Source organism: Oncorhynchus clarkii, chromosome 9 (assembly GCF_045791955.1).
Source record: "Oncorhynchus clarkii lewisi isolate Uvic-CL-2024 chromosome 9, UVic_Ocla_1.0, whole genome shotgun sequence".
Taxonomy (NCBI): domain Eukaryota; kingdom Metazoa; phylum Chordata; class Actinopteri; order Salmoniformes; family Salmonidae; genus Oncorhynchus; species Oncorhynchus clarkii.
The window spans coordinates 66,203,059-66,218,961 of NC_092155.1; the positions used below are offsets into that span (position 1 = coordinate 66,203,059).

At 41.4% G+C, this 15,903-nt stretch overlaps 1 protein-coding gene and 1 pseudogene across 1 annotated transcript; both read right to left on the reverse strand.

The window, feature by feature from the left end:
- Positions 1-5,163: 5,163 nt before the first annotated feature.
- LOC139416776 (tubulin alpha-1C chain) lies at positions 5,164-8,377 on the reverse strand. Its single transcript, XM_071165840.1, has 4 exons — positions 8,277-8,377; positions 6,837-7,059; positions 6,583-6,731; positions 5,164-6,500 (listed from the first exon to the last, which is right to left on the reverse strand). Exons 1-4 carry the CDS (start codon positions 8,277-8,279, stop codon positions 5,526-5,528), a joined length of 1,350 nt encoding a protein of 449 aa, XP_071021941.1. The 5' UTR covers positions 8,280-8,377; the 3' UTR covers positions 5,164-5,525.
- Positions 8,378-9,558: 1,181 nt separating this feature from the next.
- Positions 9,559-10,209, reverse strand: LOC139417599 (tubulin alpha-3 chain-like; annotated as a pseudogene).
- Positions 10,210-15,903: the final 5,694 nt, after the last annotated feature.

A 15,903-nucleotide genomic window follows, 5' to 3' on the forward strand; every position in this document is an offset into this window, starting at 1 on the left:
GGAGTGGACTCCAACCTAAGCGTGACAGAGGAGTTTTTGGCTTTACGTCCTATGCATGGCACAACTACGGGGCATGATTTGTATGAAGAGGTGTCAAGATGTGTAAATGAGATGGAGCTGCCTTGGGAAAAACTCGTGGGTTTGACAACCGACGGAGCACCTGCGATGTGTGGACACAGGAGCGGACTGGTGGCGAAGATACGGGAAAAGATGCAAGAGGAAAACGCGACAGGTGAGCTGACAGCTTATCATTGTATCATACACCAGGAAGCGTTGTGCGGTAAAGCCTTGAAAATGGAGCATGTAATGAGCATCATCACGCGCACAGTTAACTTTATCAGAGCCAAAGGTTTGAATCACCGCCAGTTCAAGGCATTTCTGACGGAGTTAGAAACGGAGCATGGTGATTTGCCTTATCACACAGAGGTGCGATGGCTAAGCCAGGGAAAGGTGCTTCAAAGATGTTTCGAGCTTCGTGAGGAGATTTGTCTGTTCTTGGACAGCAAAGGGAAAGACACAACACAACTCCGAGACGAAATGTTTCTGTGTGAAATGGCTTTTCTGTGTGACATTACGAGTCATCTGAATGCAATAAACTTGCAGCTGCAGGGTCGGGATCGTGTCATCTCTGATATGTACAGTACAGTGAAGGCATTTAAAACCAAACTGACTCTGTGGGAGACGCAGATGCGGAAAGAAAATTTGAGCCACTTTCCCAGCTGCCAGACCATGAAAGAGAAGCTCTCTACCAGTGCGTTCCCGAGCACACAGTTGGCTGATAAAATAGGTATGCTTGCCGCTGACTTTCGACGCCGATTTGCTGACTTTGAAGCACAAAAAAGCAGGTTGGAACTGCTCGGTAACCCATTTGCTGTTGACGTGGAAAGCTCACCACCAAACCTCCAAATGGAGTTGATTGACCTCCAATGCAATGATGCACTGAGGGCAAAATATGCGGGAGTGGGTGCTGCGGAGTTCGCCCGTTTCCTCCCCGGCACAATGCCCCAGCTGCGCATCCAGGCTGCTCAAACGTTGTCTATGTTTGGCAGCACATACCTGTGTGAACAACTGTTTTCTTTGATGAACCTGAACAAAACATCACACAGAAGTCGACTTACTGCTGAACACCTCCACTCAATTCTGAGGATTTCTTCAGCTCAGAGCCTTACCCCGAACATTGATGAACTTGTGGAAAAGATGGGACACCACCAAGTATCACCCTCAACCTCAAACAAGTGAACATTACTGTGCAATCACATATTTAGAGTTTTTACTCAGTTCAAGTTTAAAAGTTAAAATTTAATATTTGTTTTCACTGCATGTTACTTCTCCTTAAACAAAGTGTTGTTTTTGATTAATAGATTTTTGCACTTTATTTTTTTGTATTTCAATCCAATTATATTTTAAAAATATTTCAGTTGAGTGGATGATAGAAAATTGCTATTATTGTTTTTTCTTTGAAGTAAATTTAGCCCACTTTTGCTAAAATAGAAAATATAGTCTACTGATGGTGCCTTGAATACCGGTTTCTTTCATTTAATGTTCATGTTATGGGGATATTTATATAAAGGAAATTTGTCTTTTGTGTCTGTTGAAAATTAAAGATTACTGACAGAGCCATAAGAAAATATTGCTTTATTTATCTGATCATATTGTAATATATTTGTTAGGTTTTCAGTAGGTTCAATTAGGTTCACTAGACTATATGCGTCATTTAAAAAATTTTCAATGAACATTCGAACAGTCCGGCCCTCGTCTTGTAGCTGATTTTTTTATTTGGCCCTCCGTCCATTTGACTTTGACACCCCTGATCTAGAGTGTCATTGTATGCTGTAGAGTTAAGATTTTCCTTCACTGGAACTAAGGGGCCTAGAACGAACCATGAAAAACAGCCCCATACCATTATTCCTCCTCCACCAAACTTTACAGTTGGCACTATGCATTGAGGAAGGTAGTGTTCTCCTGGCTTCCACCAAACCCAGATTCGCTCGCTGGACTGCCAGATGGTGAAGCGTAATTCATCACTCCAGAGAATGTGTTTCAACTGCTCCAGAGTCCAATGGAAGGGAGCTTTACACCACACCAGTCAATGCTTGGCATTGCACATGGTGATTTAGGCTTGTGTGCAGCTGCTTGGCCATGGAAACCCATTTCATGAAGCTCCTGACGAACAGTTCTTGTGCTGATGTTGCTTCCAGAGGCAGTTTGGAAGAGGCATTCGGTACCGAGTGTTGCAACCGAGGACAGACAATTTTTACACTCTTCAGCGCTTCATGGTCCCGTTCGGTGAGCTTGTGTGGCCTACCACTTAGCCAGCCATTGTTGCTCCAAGACGTTTCCACTTCACAATAACAGTACTTACAGTTGACTAGTGTAGCTCTAGCAGGGCAGAAATTTGACCAACTGACTTTTTGGAAAGTCATATGACAGTGCCACAATGAAAGTCACTGAGTTTTTCAGTATAGGCCATTCTACTGTCAATGTTTGTCTATGGAGATTGCATGGCGGTGTGCACGATTTTATACACCTGTCAGCAACGAGTGTGGCTGAAATAGCCAAATCCACTAATTTGAAGGGATGTCTTTGTGTATATATAGTGTATACTAATGTTTTATTTTTTGTTAATTGAAATAAAATACAAATATTACAGAGTATTTTGTGTAGATAAAAAAAGACAAATCAATTTTAATCCCAGTTTGTAATGAAACAAAATGTGGAAAAAGTCTTGAATATTTTCTGTAGGCATTCCATGACTTTTTCCACATTTTGTTATGTTACAGCCTTATTCTAAAATTGATTAAATAAATGTTTTCCTTATTAATCTACACACAATATCCCATAATGACAAAGTGAAAACAGGTTTTCAGAAATGTTTGCAAATTAAAGCAGAAATACCTTATCTACATAAGTATTCAGACCCTTTGCTATGAGACTCGAAATTGAGCTTGGGTGCATCCTGTTTCCATTGATCATCCTTGAGATGTTTCTACAACTTGATTGGAGTCTACCTGTGGTAAATTCAATTGATTGGACAGGATTTGGAAAGGTACACGCCTGTCTATATGAGGTCCCACAGTTTATTGTGCATGTCAGAGCAAAAACCAAGCTATGAGGTCGACGGAATTGTCTGTAGAGCTCCGACACAGGATTGTGTCGAGGCACAGATCTGGGGAAGGGTACCAACAAATTTCTGCAGCATTGAAGGTCCCCAAGAACACAGTGGCATCCATCATTCTTAAATGGAAGAAATGTGGAACCCCCAAGACTCATCCTCTTCCAAACTGAGCAATCGGGGGAGAAGGGCCTTGGTCAGGGAGGTGACCAAGAATCTGATGGTCACTCTGTCAGAGCTTCAGAGTTACTCTGTAGAGATGGAAGAACCTTCCAGAAGGACAACCATCTCTGTAGCATTCCACCAATCAGGTCTTTATGGTAGAGTGGCCAGACGGAAGCCACTCCTCAGTAAAAGGCACATGACAGCCCGCTTGGAGTTTGCCAAAAGGCACCTAAAGGACTCTCAGTCCATGAGAAACAAATTCTCTAGTCAGATGAAACCAAGATTGAACTATTTGGCCTGAATGCCAAGCATCACGTCTGGAGGAAACCTGGGACCATTCCTACTGTGAATCATGGTGGTTGCAGCATTATGCTGTGGGGATGTTTTTCAGCTGCAGGGACTGGGAGACTAGCCAGGATCGAGGGAAAGATGAAAGCAGCAAAGTACAGAGAGATCCTTTATGAAAACCTTCATTTTCAATACATTTGTAAAAAAAAAAATCTAAAAACCTGTTTTTGCATTGTCATTATGGGGTATTGCATGTAGATTGATGAGGGGGGGACTTAATCCATTTTAGAATAAGGCTGTAACATAAAAAAATGTGGAAAAAGACAAGGGATCTGAATACTTTCCGCTTGCACTCTATATGTTATTTTCTCCACGGGGCACATTCTTGCACATGACTAATGATCTACAGTATATATTGTTGTTTTCATCCTTCTGGTCTCATGACATCAGACCCACGTGAAGCCCCTTGCTCATATATGTCTATTTTATCAAAATCGGGGGATAGCTTTGACCGGGACCTGGACACAGGTCCAAGCAACTGTCAAGCCAACACCTTAACTGTTATGCCACAAGGTTCAAACCTCTTGAAGAGGTTGCTAGGCAGGTAACAACAATATAATTGTAAACGAGCCTATAGCATGTTTTGCATCTGCAGTCGTCCTGTTTAGGTCCAATCTAGACACATTGGGAACAGTATTTTTAAACCCCACCTGTCCTGTCCCACAGCTTGACAGATCTCCCCCATGACAGGGCAGGGTATGAATACCAGGACCTATTTTAGATCAGGGCTGTGAACTGGGACTGGGCTCTTCTCAGGCCTAGCTGGCTTTCACATTGGTAAATTGGAGAGTACATTTCACAGTTCACATCTCCAATTCACAATGAATGTAGATAACATAGAATGTAATATTCTGCATGTATTATTTGTTTGCATCCTGAGGGTGAGAAAATGCAGAGTCTAGGTCTACCCTCTATGCAGTTATGGCTGTGATTTTCTGAGTGTGTTGTTTTAATACTACCTTCATGATATTTTGTAGCGTTCAGGAAAGTATTGATTTGTTTGGGTATGTATTGGAAATTGTTACCCGTTCATGTTCACAGAAGGAAATGAACATGTATTTATTGCACAACACTGCCCTCTAGACATGAAAGTGGTTAGGTAGCAAAGCAAACTAACAAACACAAGCACCACTCTTTTAAAGAAAAGGTCTCATGACAAAGTTCAATACTGAAATTATTGAAACTTTAAATTCTTTAAGTTAGTAGTTAAAACAAATCATTTCTAGATGATTATGAATCCATAATAGACAGCAGCGCTGAGGGAGGACAGCTCATAATAATGTTTATCAGTGGAGGCTGCTGAGGGGAGGACAGCTCATAATAATGTTTATCAGTGGAGGCTGCTGAGGGGAGGACAGCTCATAATAATGTTTATCAGTGGAGGCTGCTGAGGGAGGACAGCTCATAATAATGTCTGGAATGGAGTCAAAGGAATGGTATCAAGCACGTGGTTTCCATGGTTTCCATGTGGTTGACAACATTCCATTGACTCCATTCCATCCATTATTATGAGCTGTCCTCCCCTCAGCAGCCTCCACTGATAAACATTATTTGAAATTCTGTGACTGTTAACAGTGTTCCTAGAAACCAATGAATTTGTCTAAGCCACCTATATAAGAATACACATAAGGGAGAGGATTATAAACTAATGGTATGAACACCTCTAAAGGGAAACCTGAAAATTACGACAAGTAAACATGTAGTTTTCCATACAATGTACATTTCTTGTCAAAATGAAAGTGCTTTTTGACTGAGGTTAGGAGTGTAGTGGATGGAAATAATAGAACATGTGGATCTATGAAAAGAGAAATGAAAAGATAAAGGTGGATATATGGAAAAGAGAAATGAAAGAAGAGGGTGATAAAGAGTTTGAAAGACAGAGAAAGAAAGACAGCCATTTCTAATACTCTTCCCCGTCCTCATCTCCTTCACCGCTGTCACGTCCCACCTCTTCATAATCCTTCTCCAGGGCTGCCATGTCCTCTCTGGCCTCAGAGAACTCTCCCTCCTCCATACCCTCACCCACATACCAGTGCACAAAGGCACGTTTGGCGTACATCAGGTCAAACTTGTGGTCAAGACGAGCCCAGGCCTCTGCCACAGCAGTGGTGTTGCTCAGCATGCACACAGCCCTCTGGACTTTGGCCAGGTCTCCACCAGGGACTACAGTGGGAGGCTGGTAGTTGATGCCAATCTTGAAACCAGTTGGGCACCAGTCAACAAACTGAATGGAACGTTTAGTCTTGATGGTGGCAATGGCAGCATTGACATCTTTGGGTACCACGTCACCACGGTATAGAAGGCAGCATGACATGTACTTTCCGTGACGAGGGTCACATTTCACCATCTGGTTGGCTGGTTCAAAGCAGGCATTGGTGATCTCAGAGACAGTTAACTGCTCATGGTAAGCCTTCTCTGCAGAAATAACTGGGGCATAGGTGGCCAGAGGGAAATGGATACGGGGGTAGGGCACCAAGTTGGTCTGGAACTCTGTCAGATCAACATTGAGGGCACCATCAAATCGAAGGGAAGCAGTGATGGAGGAAACGATCTGGCTAATGAGCCTGTTGAGGTTGGTGTAAGTAGGACGCTCAATGTCGAGGTTCCTACGGCAGATGTCATAGATAGCCTCATTATCCACCATGAAGGCACAGTCAGAGTGCTCTAGGGTGGTGTGGGTGGTCAGGATGGAGTTGTAGGGCTCCACCACAGCTGTGGACACCTGGGGAGCTGGGTAGATGGAGAACTCAAGCTTGGACTTCTTGCCGTAGTCAACAGACAGGCGCTCCATCAGCAGGGAAGTGAAACCAGAGCCGGTCCCACCTCCAAAGCTGTGGAAAACCAGGAAGCCCTGAAGGCCTGTGCACTGGTCAGCCTGAGGAGAAAGAGAAACCCATCAATGGAAGGACATGTATTTCGTAACATATTTTACTGATATTTTCATTCATCAAACCAACCAGTTTGCGGATCCTGTCCAGCACCAGGTCGATGATCTCTTTGCCAATAGTGTAGTGTCCACGAGCGTAGTTGTTGGCAGCATCCTCTTTGCCAGTGATGAGCTGTTCAGGATGGAATAACTGGCGATAGGTCCCAGTGCGCACCTCATCTGAGGAGAGAAAATGAGCAGCTCATGGAGGAGCTCAATACCACAAAAGCAAAAAATCATATCTAACAAACACCTTTGACTCAATGTAGGAAACATAAAGCTTACCAATAACTGTGGGCTCCAGGTCCACAAACACAGCCCTGGGGACATGCTTTCCAGCCCCAGTCTCACTGAAGAAGGTGTTGAAGGAGTCGTCTCCTCCTCCAATGGTTTTGTCACTGGGCATCTGTCCGTCTGGCTGGATCCCATGCTCCAGGCAGTAGAGCTCCCAGCAGGCATTTCCAATCTGGACTCCAGCCTGACCCACGTGGACGGAGATGCACTCACGCTGTGGAAAGAGAGTTGTTTACGACTTTCTCAAACCAATAACTACTTTTCATTTGAAAATCGATCAAATATGAACTATACACATACGTTCAGTTATAGTCAAAAGTTCTACTGTACAATCTTCTGAAAGAACTACTGGGCACAGATGTCAATTCAACACCTATCCCAAGTTGGTTCAACGTAATTACATTGAAATGATGTGGAAACAACGTTGATTCAACCAGTGTGTGCCCAGTGGGCAAACTGTTATATCTGAGTACATCTTTGGGCACAATAGACAATTGTACCAAAACATTCATCTAAAACTGGAATAGCAACGACAATATTTAATTTGTTCAAAAATGCCAATAGGATTGTTTGTTCTACATTATTCTTAGCAACTCTGTAGGGGAGGAGAGGGAGGAGAGGTGTGGGCACGGGGCATGACAGAAAATGCTTTCATTGTAGAAGAAGATAGGCTACCGGCTTAAACCAGAACACATGGGGACGCATCACCTGACTGAAGAAACAAGTGATCAGCTGTTGAACAGACAAACAGACAGTGTTTTTGAAGCCAAATGTCCGACATAGTTTACTGTGGGTGGTTCATTTGACAAATCATTCCCATCTGACCAACACAATGCATTTTACTTCAAATGTATTTAGTAGACCTTTAATGCTAACCAAATCTATTTTAATATGCAATGTTAAATCAAGGTATTTAATATTGCATTAAAAAATGTAATAGCATATCAGCAAAGCAGTTTGAACTTTGATATCATCAGAAATTCTGAAATATCTCATGAAATATTTGAGTTCTAAATACATTTTACAGGATAGACTTGCCTACTCATTACTTATAGCCTAGTTCATAAACAAGGCAATTATTTGAATATATTATACAATAAGTCATCTTCCCTGGGTCACTTCTAATGCAGACAATCCAGACATCAAAGCAGAGAGAGATGTCACTGACAAATATGCCTCTAAGCAGAGACATCCATTTTGACATCAAGTTTTGTTGCAGTAGTTGACTGGAATTATCAAAATAATTGGGACTGTTTATCATTTTGGTTTGGGTTAGGCTACAAAACTAAATCTGTGTAAGAGTATGACTTCAAAAATTGTTTTAGTCGAATTGACGAAGTGTGTTGAAGAAATAAAATAGAAACAGCCTTCATCCGAACACTGAGACAAAATGAATGAAAGCAACAATAATAGTATTTGTTTTATACTCACCATGTTTAAGCTGAGAAGATTCAAGATTTGGTGCGGAGAAAATGAATCTTCTTTTAGTTCAACACTTACAGGCAGACCTTTAGGAGTCTGTTGTAAGAAGTCAGTGTGATACCAAATTCGGTGGGTGGGGCCATTTATAGTTTCACGATACAGTGGACAGACAGGCTTTGTCGAAACTGATTGGAAGATCTTATGATATGCCTGGTCCCAATTGGCTATCAGAGTAGAATACTACACAGTATCTCATAGGCATGTTGAAACTCTGCATGAGGGTTTTTCTCTGATATAAGTGTAAGCATCTTCAGAGCCTACTTGTGCAAGTTGAAGTAACACTGTATAACTGCAGTTATATGTCCAAAATATTCCCATTCACTGTAGTATGCTGTATCCAGTGATTTTGCAGTTCAACTGCAGTACTACAATTTCAGAATTCATATGTCACCAAATTATTAAGATTTTACTACATTGTAACTGCAGTATATTTTTTATTTTCTCTTATCCAGAGCAGCTTAATTAAAGGAACAACTAGGGTTAAGTGCCTTGCTCAAGGGCACAATGATACATTTTTCACCTAGTCAGCTTTAGGATTCAAACCAGCAATCTTTCACTTAGTGGCCCAACGCTCATTTAACCGCTAGGCTATCTGCCTCCAAGGTCTATTGAATGCAGATTCCTCTACTTCCGGTAAATATATTGGTTTTGAAAACATAGATAAGTAATTCATGAAATAGTATGCAACAAAACATATACATGGGAAACAATTTCAACACATTTTATTGGTGAATCTTCAATGAGACACTCGTTTTTTTCCCCTGTGACTGTCACTATGTGTTTTAAACCTAAACAAGCAACAATAAAATATGAAACCGTAAAAATAAATGCATTGCTTTTTTTATTGTGCTTTTATAAGATATGGGAGCCAGGGGCATCCTTGCATGAACACTCAGTATTCCTCTCCATCCTCCTGTCCATCACCCTCTCCAGAGTCAACCCCTACCTCTTCATAATCCTTCTCCAGGGCTGCCATGTCCTCTCTGGCCTCAGAGAACTCTCCCTCCTCCATACCCTCACCCACATACCAGTGCACAAAGGCACGTTAGGCGTACATCAGGTCAAACTTGTGGTCAAGCCGAGCCCAGGCCTCTGCCACAGCAGTGGTGTTGCTCAGCATGCACACAGCCCTCTGGACTTTGTCTGTCTGTCAACAGACAGGCGCTCCATCAGCAGGGAAGTGAAACCAGAGCCGGTCCCACCTCCAAAGCTGTGGAAAACCAGGAAGATCCATAATATAATAATTTTGTTAATTAAAAAATGCTGTAATTCACTTGTTCATTAAACTCACCAGTTTGCGGATCCTGTCCAGTACCAGGTCGATGATCTCTTTGCCAATAGTGTAGTGTCCACGAGTGTAGTTGTTGGCAGCATCCTCTTTGCCAGTGATGAGCTGTTCAGGATGGAATAACTAGCGGTAGGTCCCAGTGCGCACCTCATCTGAGGAGAGAAAAACAGCAGCTCGTGAGAAGCAGAAAGGGGTATCTAAAAGAGTTATTCTTCGGAGATGAGGGTTCTACATGGAACCTTTTTCATCTGAGGAGAGCAGCAGATTAATAAGGGGATCAATGGCAAGAAAGCAATAAATACTTTCTACCACACCGCTTTGACTCAATTCCTATTCAATAAGAAACAGAAATCTTACCGATGACTGTGGGTTCCAGGTCCACAAACACAGCCCTGGGGACATGCTTTCCAGCCCCAGTCTCACTGAAGAAGGTGTTGAAGGAGTCGTCTCCTCCTCCAATGGTTTTGTCACTGGGCATCTGTCCGTCTGGCTGGATCCCATGCTCCAGGCAGTAGAGCTCCCGCAGGCATTGCCAATCTGGACTCCAGCCTGACCCACATGAACTGAGATACACTCAAGCTGTGGAGAAAACATAGGCCTGTTTAGTCTGGACAACTTTTCTATACATTCAGAACATCTTGAAAATAAATCACAGAGAGGTGTAATGTTCTCAAAAGAAGTTGTAAGAGAGTTAAGTATGTTTTCATGTAGGTTTGTTTTGAAAGAAAGGCAACGCCTTAGGAATTGCTCTGTGCTAGGCATTCATGTATCAGTGTAGACTTTATATGGTAGTTACGTTCTAACAGCCTTCACAGTATCAGAATCTCTCAAATAATAATAATAATAGCTCTATAATAATATGCTACATTATCCAGAATAATTTCTCTCCTGGGGGGTATTCTGATCCTCCATCACCGGCAACATACATTTTTGATGACTATGATGCATGCTGACAGTGCATTTCAGCAAACGAGGATAATGTTTATTTGGGCGTAAGGCATTCGATGAAATAAGAACACTGTGCATCCTCCATTTCGATCTATTAAGCTAAATTATCCCACTGCAGTCGGGGATGAGAAAGGAAGCGGTGAACATATCGAAGATCGTGCTATTTTATTTACATCAACACCGGGACAAAACGGAACCGGTTGGCACCGTAGAGATACATTAAATTGTTCTAGCCTATTTAATTTTATTGTTAGGCACCCCTAGTGGTTGGCATATTCTACGGAATTCCGTTCACATCACAACCTTCCTAACCCCCGTTTTGTCTGGGACATTACGCCATTATTCTAACATGCGCTCGAATCTGGTATTTCATGTTATATTAGGCGCAGACATAATTTGAGCAGAACAGAAGTCTGCCTTGGATATCTATTTAATACTAATGCTATAATAAAAATTTCCTATAGAATCAAATGAAACACTTAACAAATATATATATAATAACAATAATAGCTGTTTAGGCATAAACGGTTCTAAATCAGGCTCTTATTAAAGAGTTTGATATAAATGTCACATTTTTCAAATATACAATTTAAAATTATTCAGTAATTAAATGTAAATACAATAAAAACAATCTTACCGTATTTATTTTTGTTCGGCTCCTCGATAGGGCTTACAATATGACTGCAAGGGAGTCGATGTACAGTGCGTGTGCTTGGCCAGTGAGCGCGTTCCTGTAAGACGAAGCTCTTTGAAAGGAGGGAGTAGTGTAACGACCCTGGGTTTATAAGCGCGGAAAACGAACCTGCCGCACGAGCATGGTTTTGCGGCACAGTCGATAGCGCGCCGGACCTCGGGCTAGAAGGTTCGAGACCTGCTCCCTGCCTGTTTCATTACAATATGTTCCAGACTTCACCAATTTAACGTGAGTTATTGCTTGTCATAGAACTACTGTCTGCGATAGAGGTCAAATGACTCAATCCTAGATCTAAGACAGGGAGAAACAGACACTCAACCCCCCTTCCTCCCTGGCTCCATCCGTTGCTAGGTAATGAATACGTTGCTTGGATACAGGCCTAGTATCCACATAAAGCGTCTTAATCTCTTAGTCACATGACCAAGCTTGAATAACAGCACTAATGGGGAGGAGGACAGAGCTGCAGCAGTGGGGGTGTGGCTGAGGCTTTCCTCCCAGACAGTCCCATTCCATGTTTTTATTTTCGCTCATCGTGCGTTCAATGAAACAGGGACAATAGGGTTTCTCTATGTAGTATGTGCTGGAATAGAACAAAATGTAGTGAAAAACAAGCATGCTGGCAGATACACATGGACTTCCAGTCATTGCGCTAACTAACGCTAGTTAGCACTGGCTTGCGAAACTGCCCCTTACTTCCTTCACACTGGGCATAGAGACAACATTCATACAACATTCATCCACGAGTTCACCTGACTCTGGTTAAAAGTAGATAAAGGGCTTCATTGGAAAAATCCCGAAGTATCCCTGCAGTGGAATGACAACAATCAGTAAGCAAATAAACATTTTCACAGTCAACAATATGCTTATTTTTCAAAAGTGGCTTGTATATCAGTCTCTTTCATTCAATAGAGAAGCTTCAACTTGTTCATAGAGATCATCAGTAGGCCCAGAGGCGTCATGCTCATAAGGGGCACGTGCCCACTCAGATTTGTACATTGATTGGAGTTGATTCCATAGATTCCACCTATGATTGGGCGGCAGGGTAGCCAAGTGGTTAGAGCATTGGACTAGTAACCGGAAGGTTGCAAGTTCAAACCCCCGAGCTGACAAGGAACAAATCTGTCGTTCTGCCCCTGAACAGGCCATCATTGAAAATAAGAATTTGTTCTTAACTGACTTGCCTAGTTAAATAAAAGTAAAATAAAATGATAAAAAAATCTACATGCTTTGTAAGTAGAAAAACCTGCAAAATCGGCAGGTCTCAAATACTTGTTCTCCCAACTGTATGTTACTCCTTGGCAACGTTATCAGAAAGCACAGCACTGATTTTCATACAGACAATACACAATTTTGTATTTCTTTGTCACCATAGTTCCACGGATAAATTATTAGACTTTATTAGAGATTTAAATACTTAAATGGCTCACAACGTCCTCCAGCTAAATCAAGACAAGACCGAGGTACTTATTGTTGGAGCCAAAGCACAGAGAGAGAATTTAGCTGCACATTTTAATTCACAGGCAATAAAGATAAAATACCAGGTAAAAACCTAGGTGTTATTTCAGATTCTGAACTCAATTTCAAATCACACATTAGTAATTTTACCATAATAGCTTTTTACCACCTGAGGAGCATTGCCAAAGTGTTTATCAGGTGGTAATGGACGAGTCTCTCTGATACATGTTTTTAGTACAAGCAGGCTTGTCTACTGTAAAGCTCTCCTGTCTGGTCTACCCAAGAAAGCCATTGGTCAACTGCAAAACATACAGAATGCACGGGTACTGACCAAGACCAGACAGAGAGCACACATTACAGAGGTGTTAAGGTCTCTGCAGTGGCTGCCTGTGAGTTTTAGAATTTATTTAACGATTCTATTAGTTCTACTTGTTTTTTTACTGTAGCACATTGTGTTGCATTCCATGTCTGAAATGTGCTGTATAAATAAAGCTTGATTTGATTTGAAGTTGGCTTTAGCTAGCCCAGATAGGTTCCCAATTTCCCAATCTCTTAAAAACTAGCTACCAAGAAGCCATTTCAGGCTATCAAGTTATAGTAGCTACCTGCTGGGCACACACTGATTGAATCAATATTATTTCCACATAATTTCAATAATAATTACATTGAGCCAACATGGAATAGACATTGAATTGACATCTGTGCCTAGTGAGTCTAACTATCTTAGCTGGCAAGCCTTGCTGGCAAGGTTGGTAGACTTTAGAAAATCAAGTAATAACTAAATGTATTGAATAAGACTCACAATCCTTCAATCTGTTACCCAGATTTTAGCATAGATGCAGAAGAGCATACAGTATTTATTGAAAAAAAAGAAACACCAGTCAGGAGGATATAGACCGCTCAAGAGGTATGTTTAGATATGCAGAGACAAATATACCTATTTTTCACTTAGAATTTTAGCATAATGCTAAATTCTCCAACTTCCGGACATTTTTTACATATCAGTCATTTACCAGAAGCTCTGGACTTAAAGTGTATACATTTTCATACTTTTCCCCCTGTACTGGTCCCCTGTGGGAAACGAACCCACAACCCTGACATTGCAAACGCCATACCAACTGAGCCACAGGGGCCAGCCCCCACAGTACCACTCCTCCCACAGTACCACTCCTCCCACAGTACCCACTCCCACCCACCCATCCATCCTCATGTACTTTGTGCCCCCTTAGATTTTTGGGGCGCATGACACCCCTGAGTAGGCCTATGACTGTTTTTTGACTGCATTGAAGGCTTTGTATTCCATTAAAGGCCCAGTGCAGTCCAATACATGATCTTCCTGTGTTTTATATACTGTATATTTCCACACTATAAGGTTGGAATAATACTGTGAAATTGTGAAAATTATGATAATGCCCCTTTAGTGTAAGAGTTGTTTGATAAGACCGCCTGAAATGTCAGCCTGTTTAGGTGGAATGGAGTTTTGGCCTGCCTGGTGACGTCACCAGGCGGTAAATTAGTTAATAGACCAATAAGAAAGAGAATTACAAACGTCTCTGCCAATAACAGCTAGTTAGGGTAGTCCGAGCAAAATTCTTGCTTGATAAATAAATAAGCTATTTTTGTTTATTTTTGATCATTTAAATCGAAAACAATCACAGTAAGGTACTTAAGTGTTACCCAGAAATGATTTTATATTGAGATGCTACAAATTTCTACAATGGACCTTTAAAGGAAAAGTGTGCACATTCCATGGAGGACCACTCCCATCTCAAACACTCCACCCTCTTTTCGCTTGCAACTGTTCAATGTCAGGCTCCTCCTTGTCCCTCAGCTGTTGGGGAATGAGGACCTTCTACTGGAACAGTTTTCATGGGGCCACACGTCTTGTTCTGCCTAAATCACACTTACACTTACTGTATTACCCCACACTTTACATATTTGTTGCTTGGTAAGCCACCCAGTGAGCAAAACTGATTGAAAATATGTAATTTCAACCATTTTTGCTCACTGGGTGGGCTACATTTAGAAAATTTCAAATTTAAGCTCTACATAGCTATTTGTATTTATTATGGATCCCCATTAGCTGCTGCCGAAGCAGCAGCTACTCTTCCTGGGGTCCAGCAAAATTAAGTCAGTTTATACAATTTTAAAACATTACAATACATTCACAGATATATACAACTAGTGTAGTTTGTGTCACAGATGCTTTTGAGTGGATTTTGGAGAGACTGTATCGAGGCGACAATTCACTTTGTAGTACATGACTTTGTAGTACAAACTGATGGAAACTTGAATTTAAATAGCTGCCAGACAAATTCCAGTATTCAGGATAGTCTGACAAAATGCAGGATTTTCAAGCATCGGATGTTGTGTAATCCTTCTGGGGAACATGAGTATCATGATGTACGCTCTGGCTTTATCAGAAAGCTTGGATTACCAAAATGCACTTGCAGAGACCTGAGCCCTAAAAGTCAATACATGTTTGGTCATCGTGGGTATTGAATTTGATAGATGGGTTGAAAGAAAAACGGATTACTTCCTTAACATACATACACTAAGGCCAGCACAGTGCATTTAGCAGCAAGACACTGCGATCACGTGATCAGCCCAGATGGATGACATCATCATTGCAGAGAGTCTAGGACAAAGAGGAAGGAGAGATAGGAGGAGGATAGTGAGAAGGATTGGCTCCTAATTCTGCCATTCTACATGATTTATCCGGTACTGTTCCACAAAATGACTTTGGATGCATATCTATATATAACCATACTTAAAAATGTGGGTATTTGTTTTAGGTATGGTGATATTGCCAGTTTTTTTTTTTTTTTTTGCATTCTGACATGGCTTCCACGGTCACTCCCATTGATTTGTCATCAATTATAATGATAAAGCTGTCCCTACATCTAAACATTGGATTGCTCACTTTCTATTGTATCCGTGATAAGATGCATTTTTAATTGGGTTGAACTATCCCTTTAAACGGGGTGACAGAGGACATCCTTTACGGTAAATCCACTACCTTCCCATTCATTCCCTCAATTGGAGAAAATATGTTTTCTCCCTACATATATATATATAATTTTTTTCAATCGCAAAGCACAATGAGAAAAATATCAAACAAACATTTAAAAACGTAAATGTCAGCCTCATACAGGCACATTACATAGTGTGCACTGGCTGTGCATAAATCT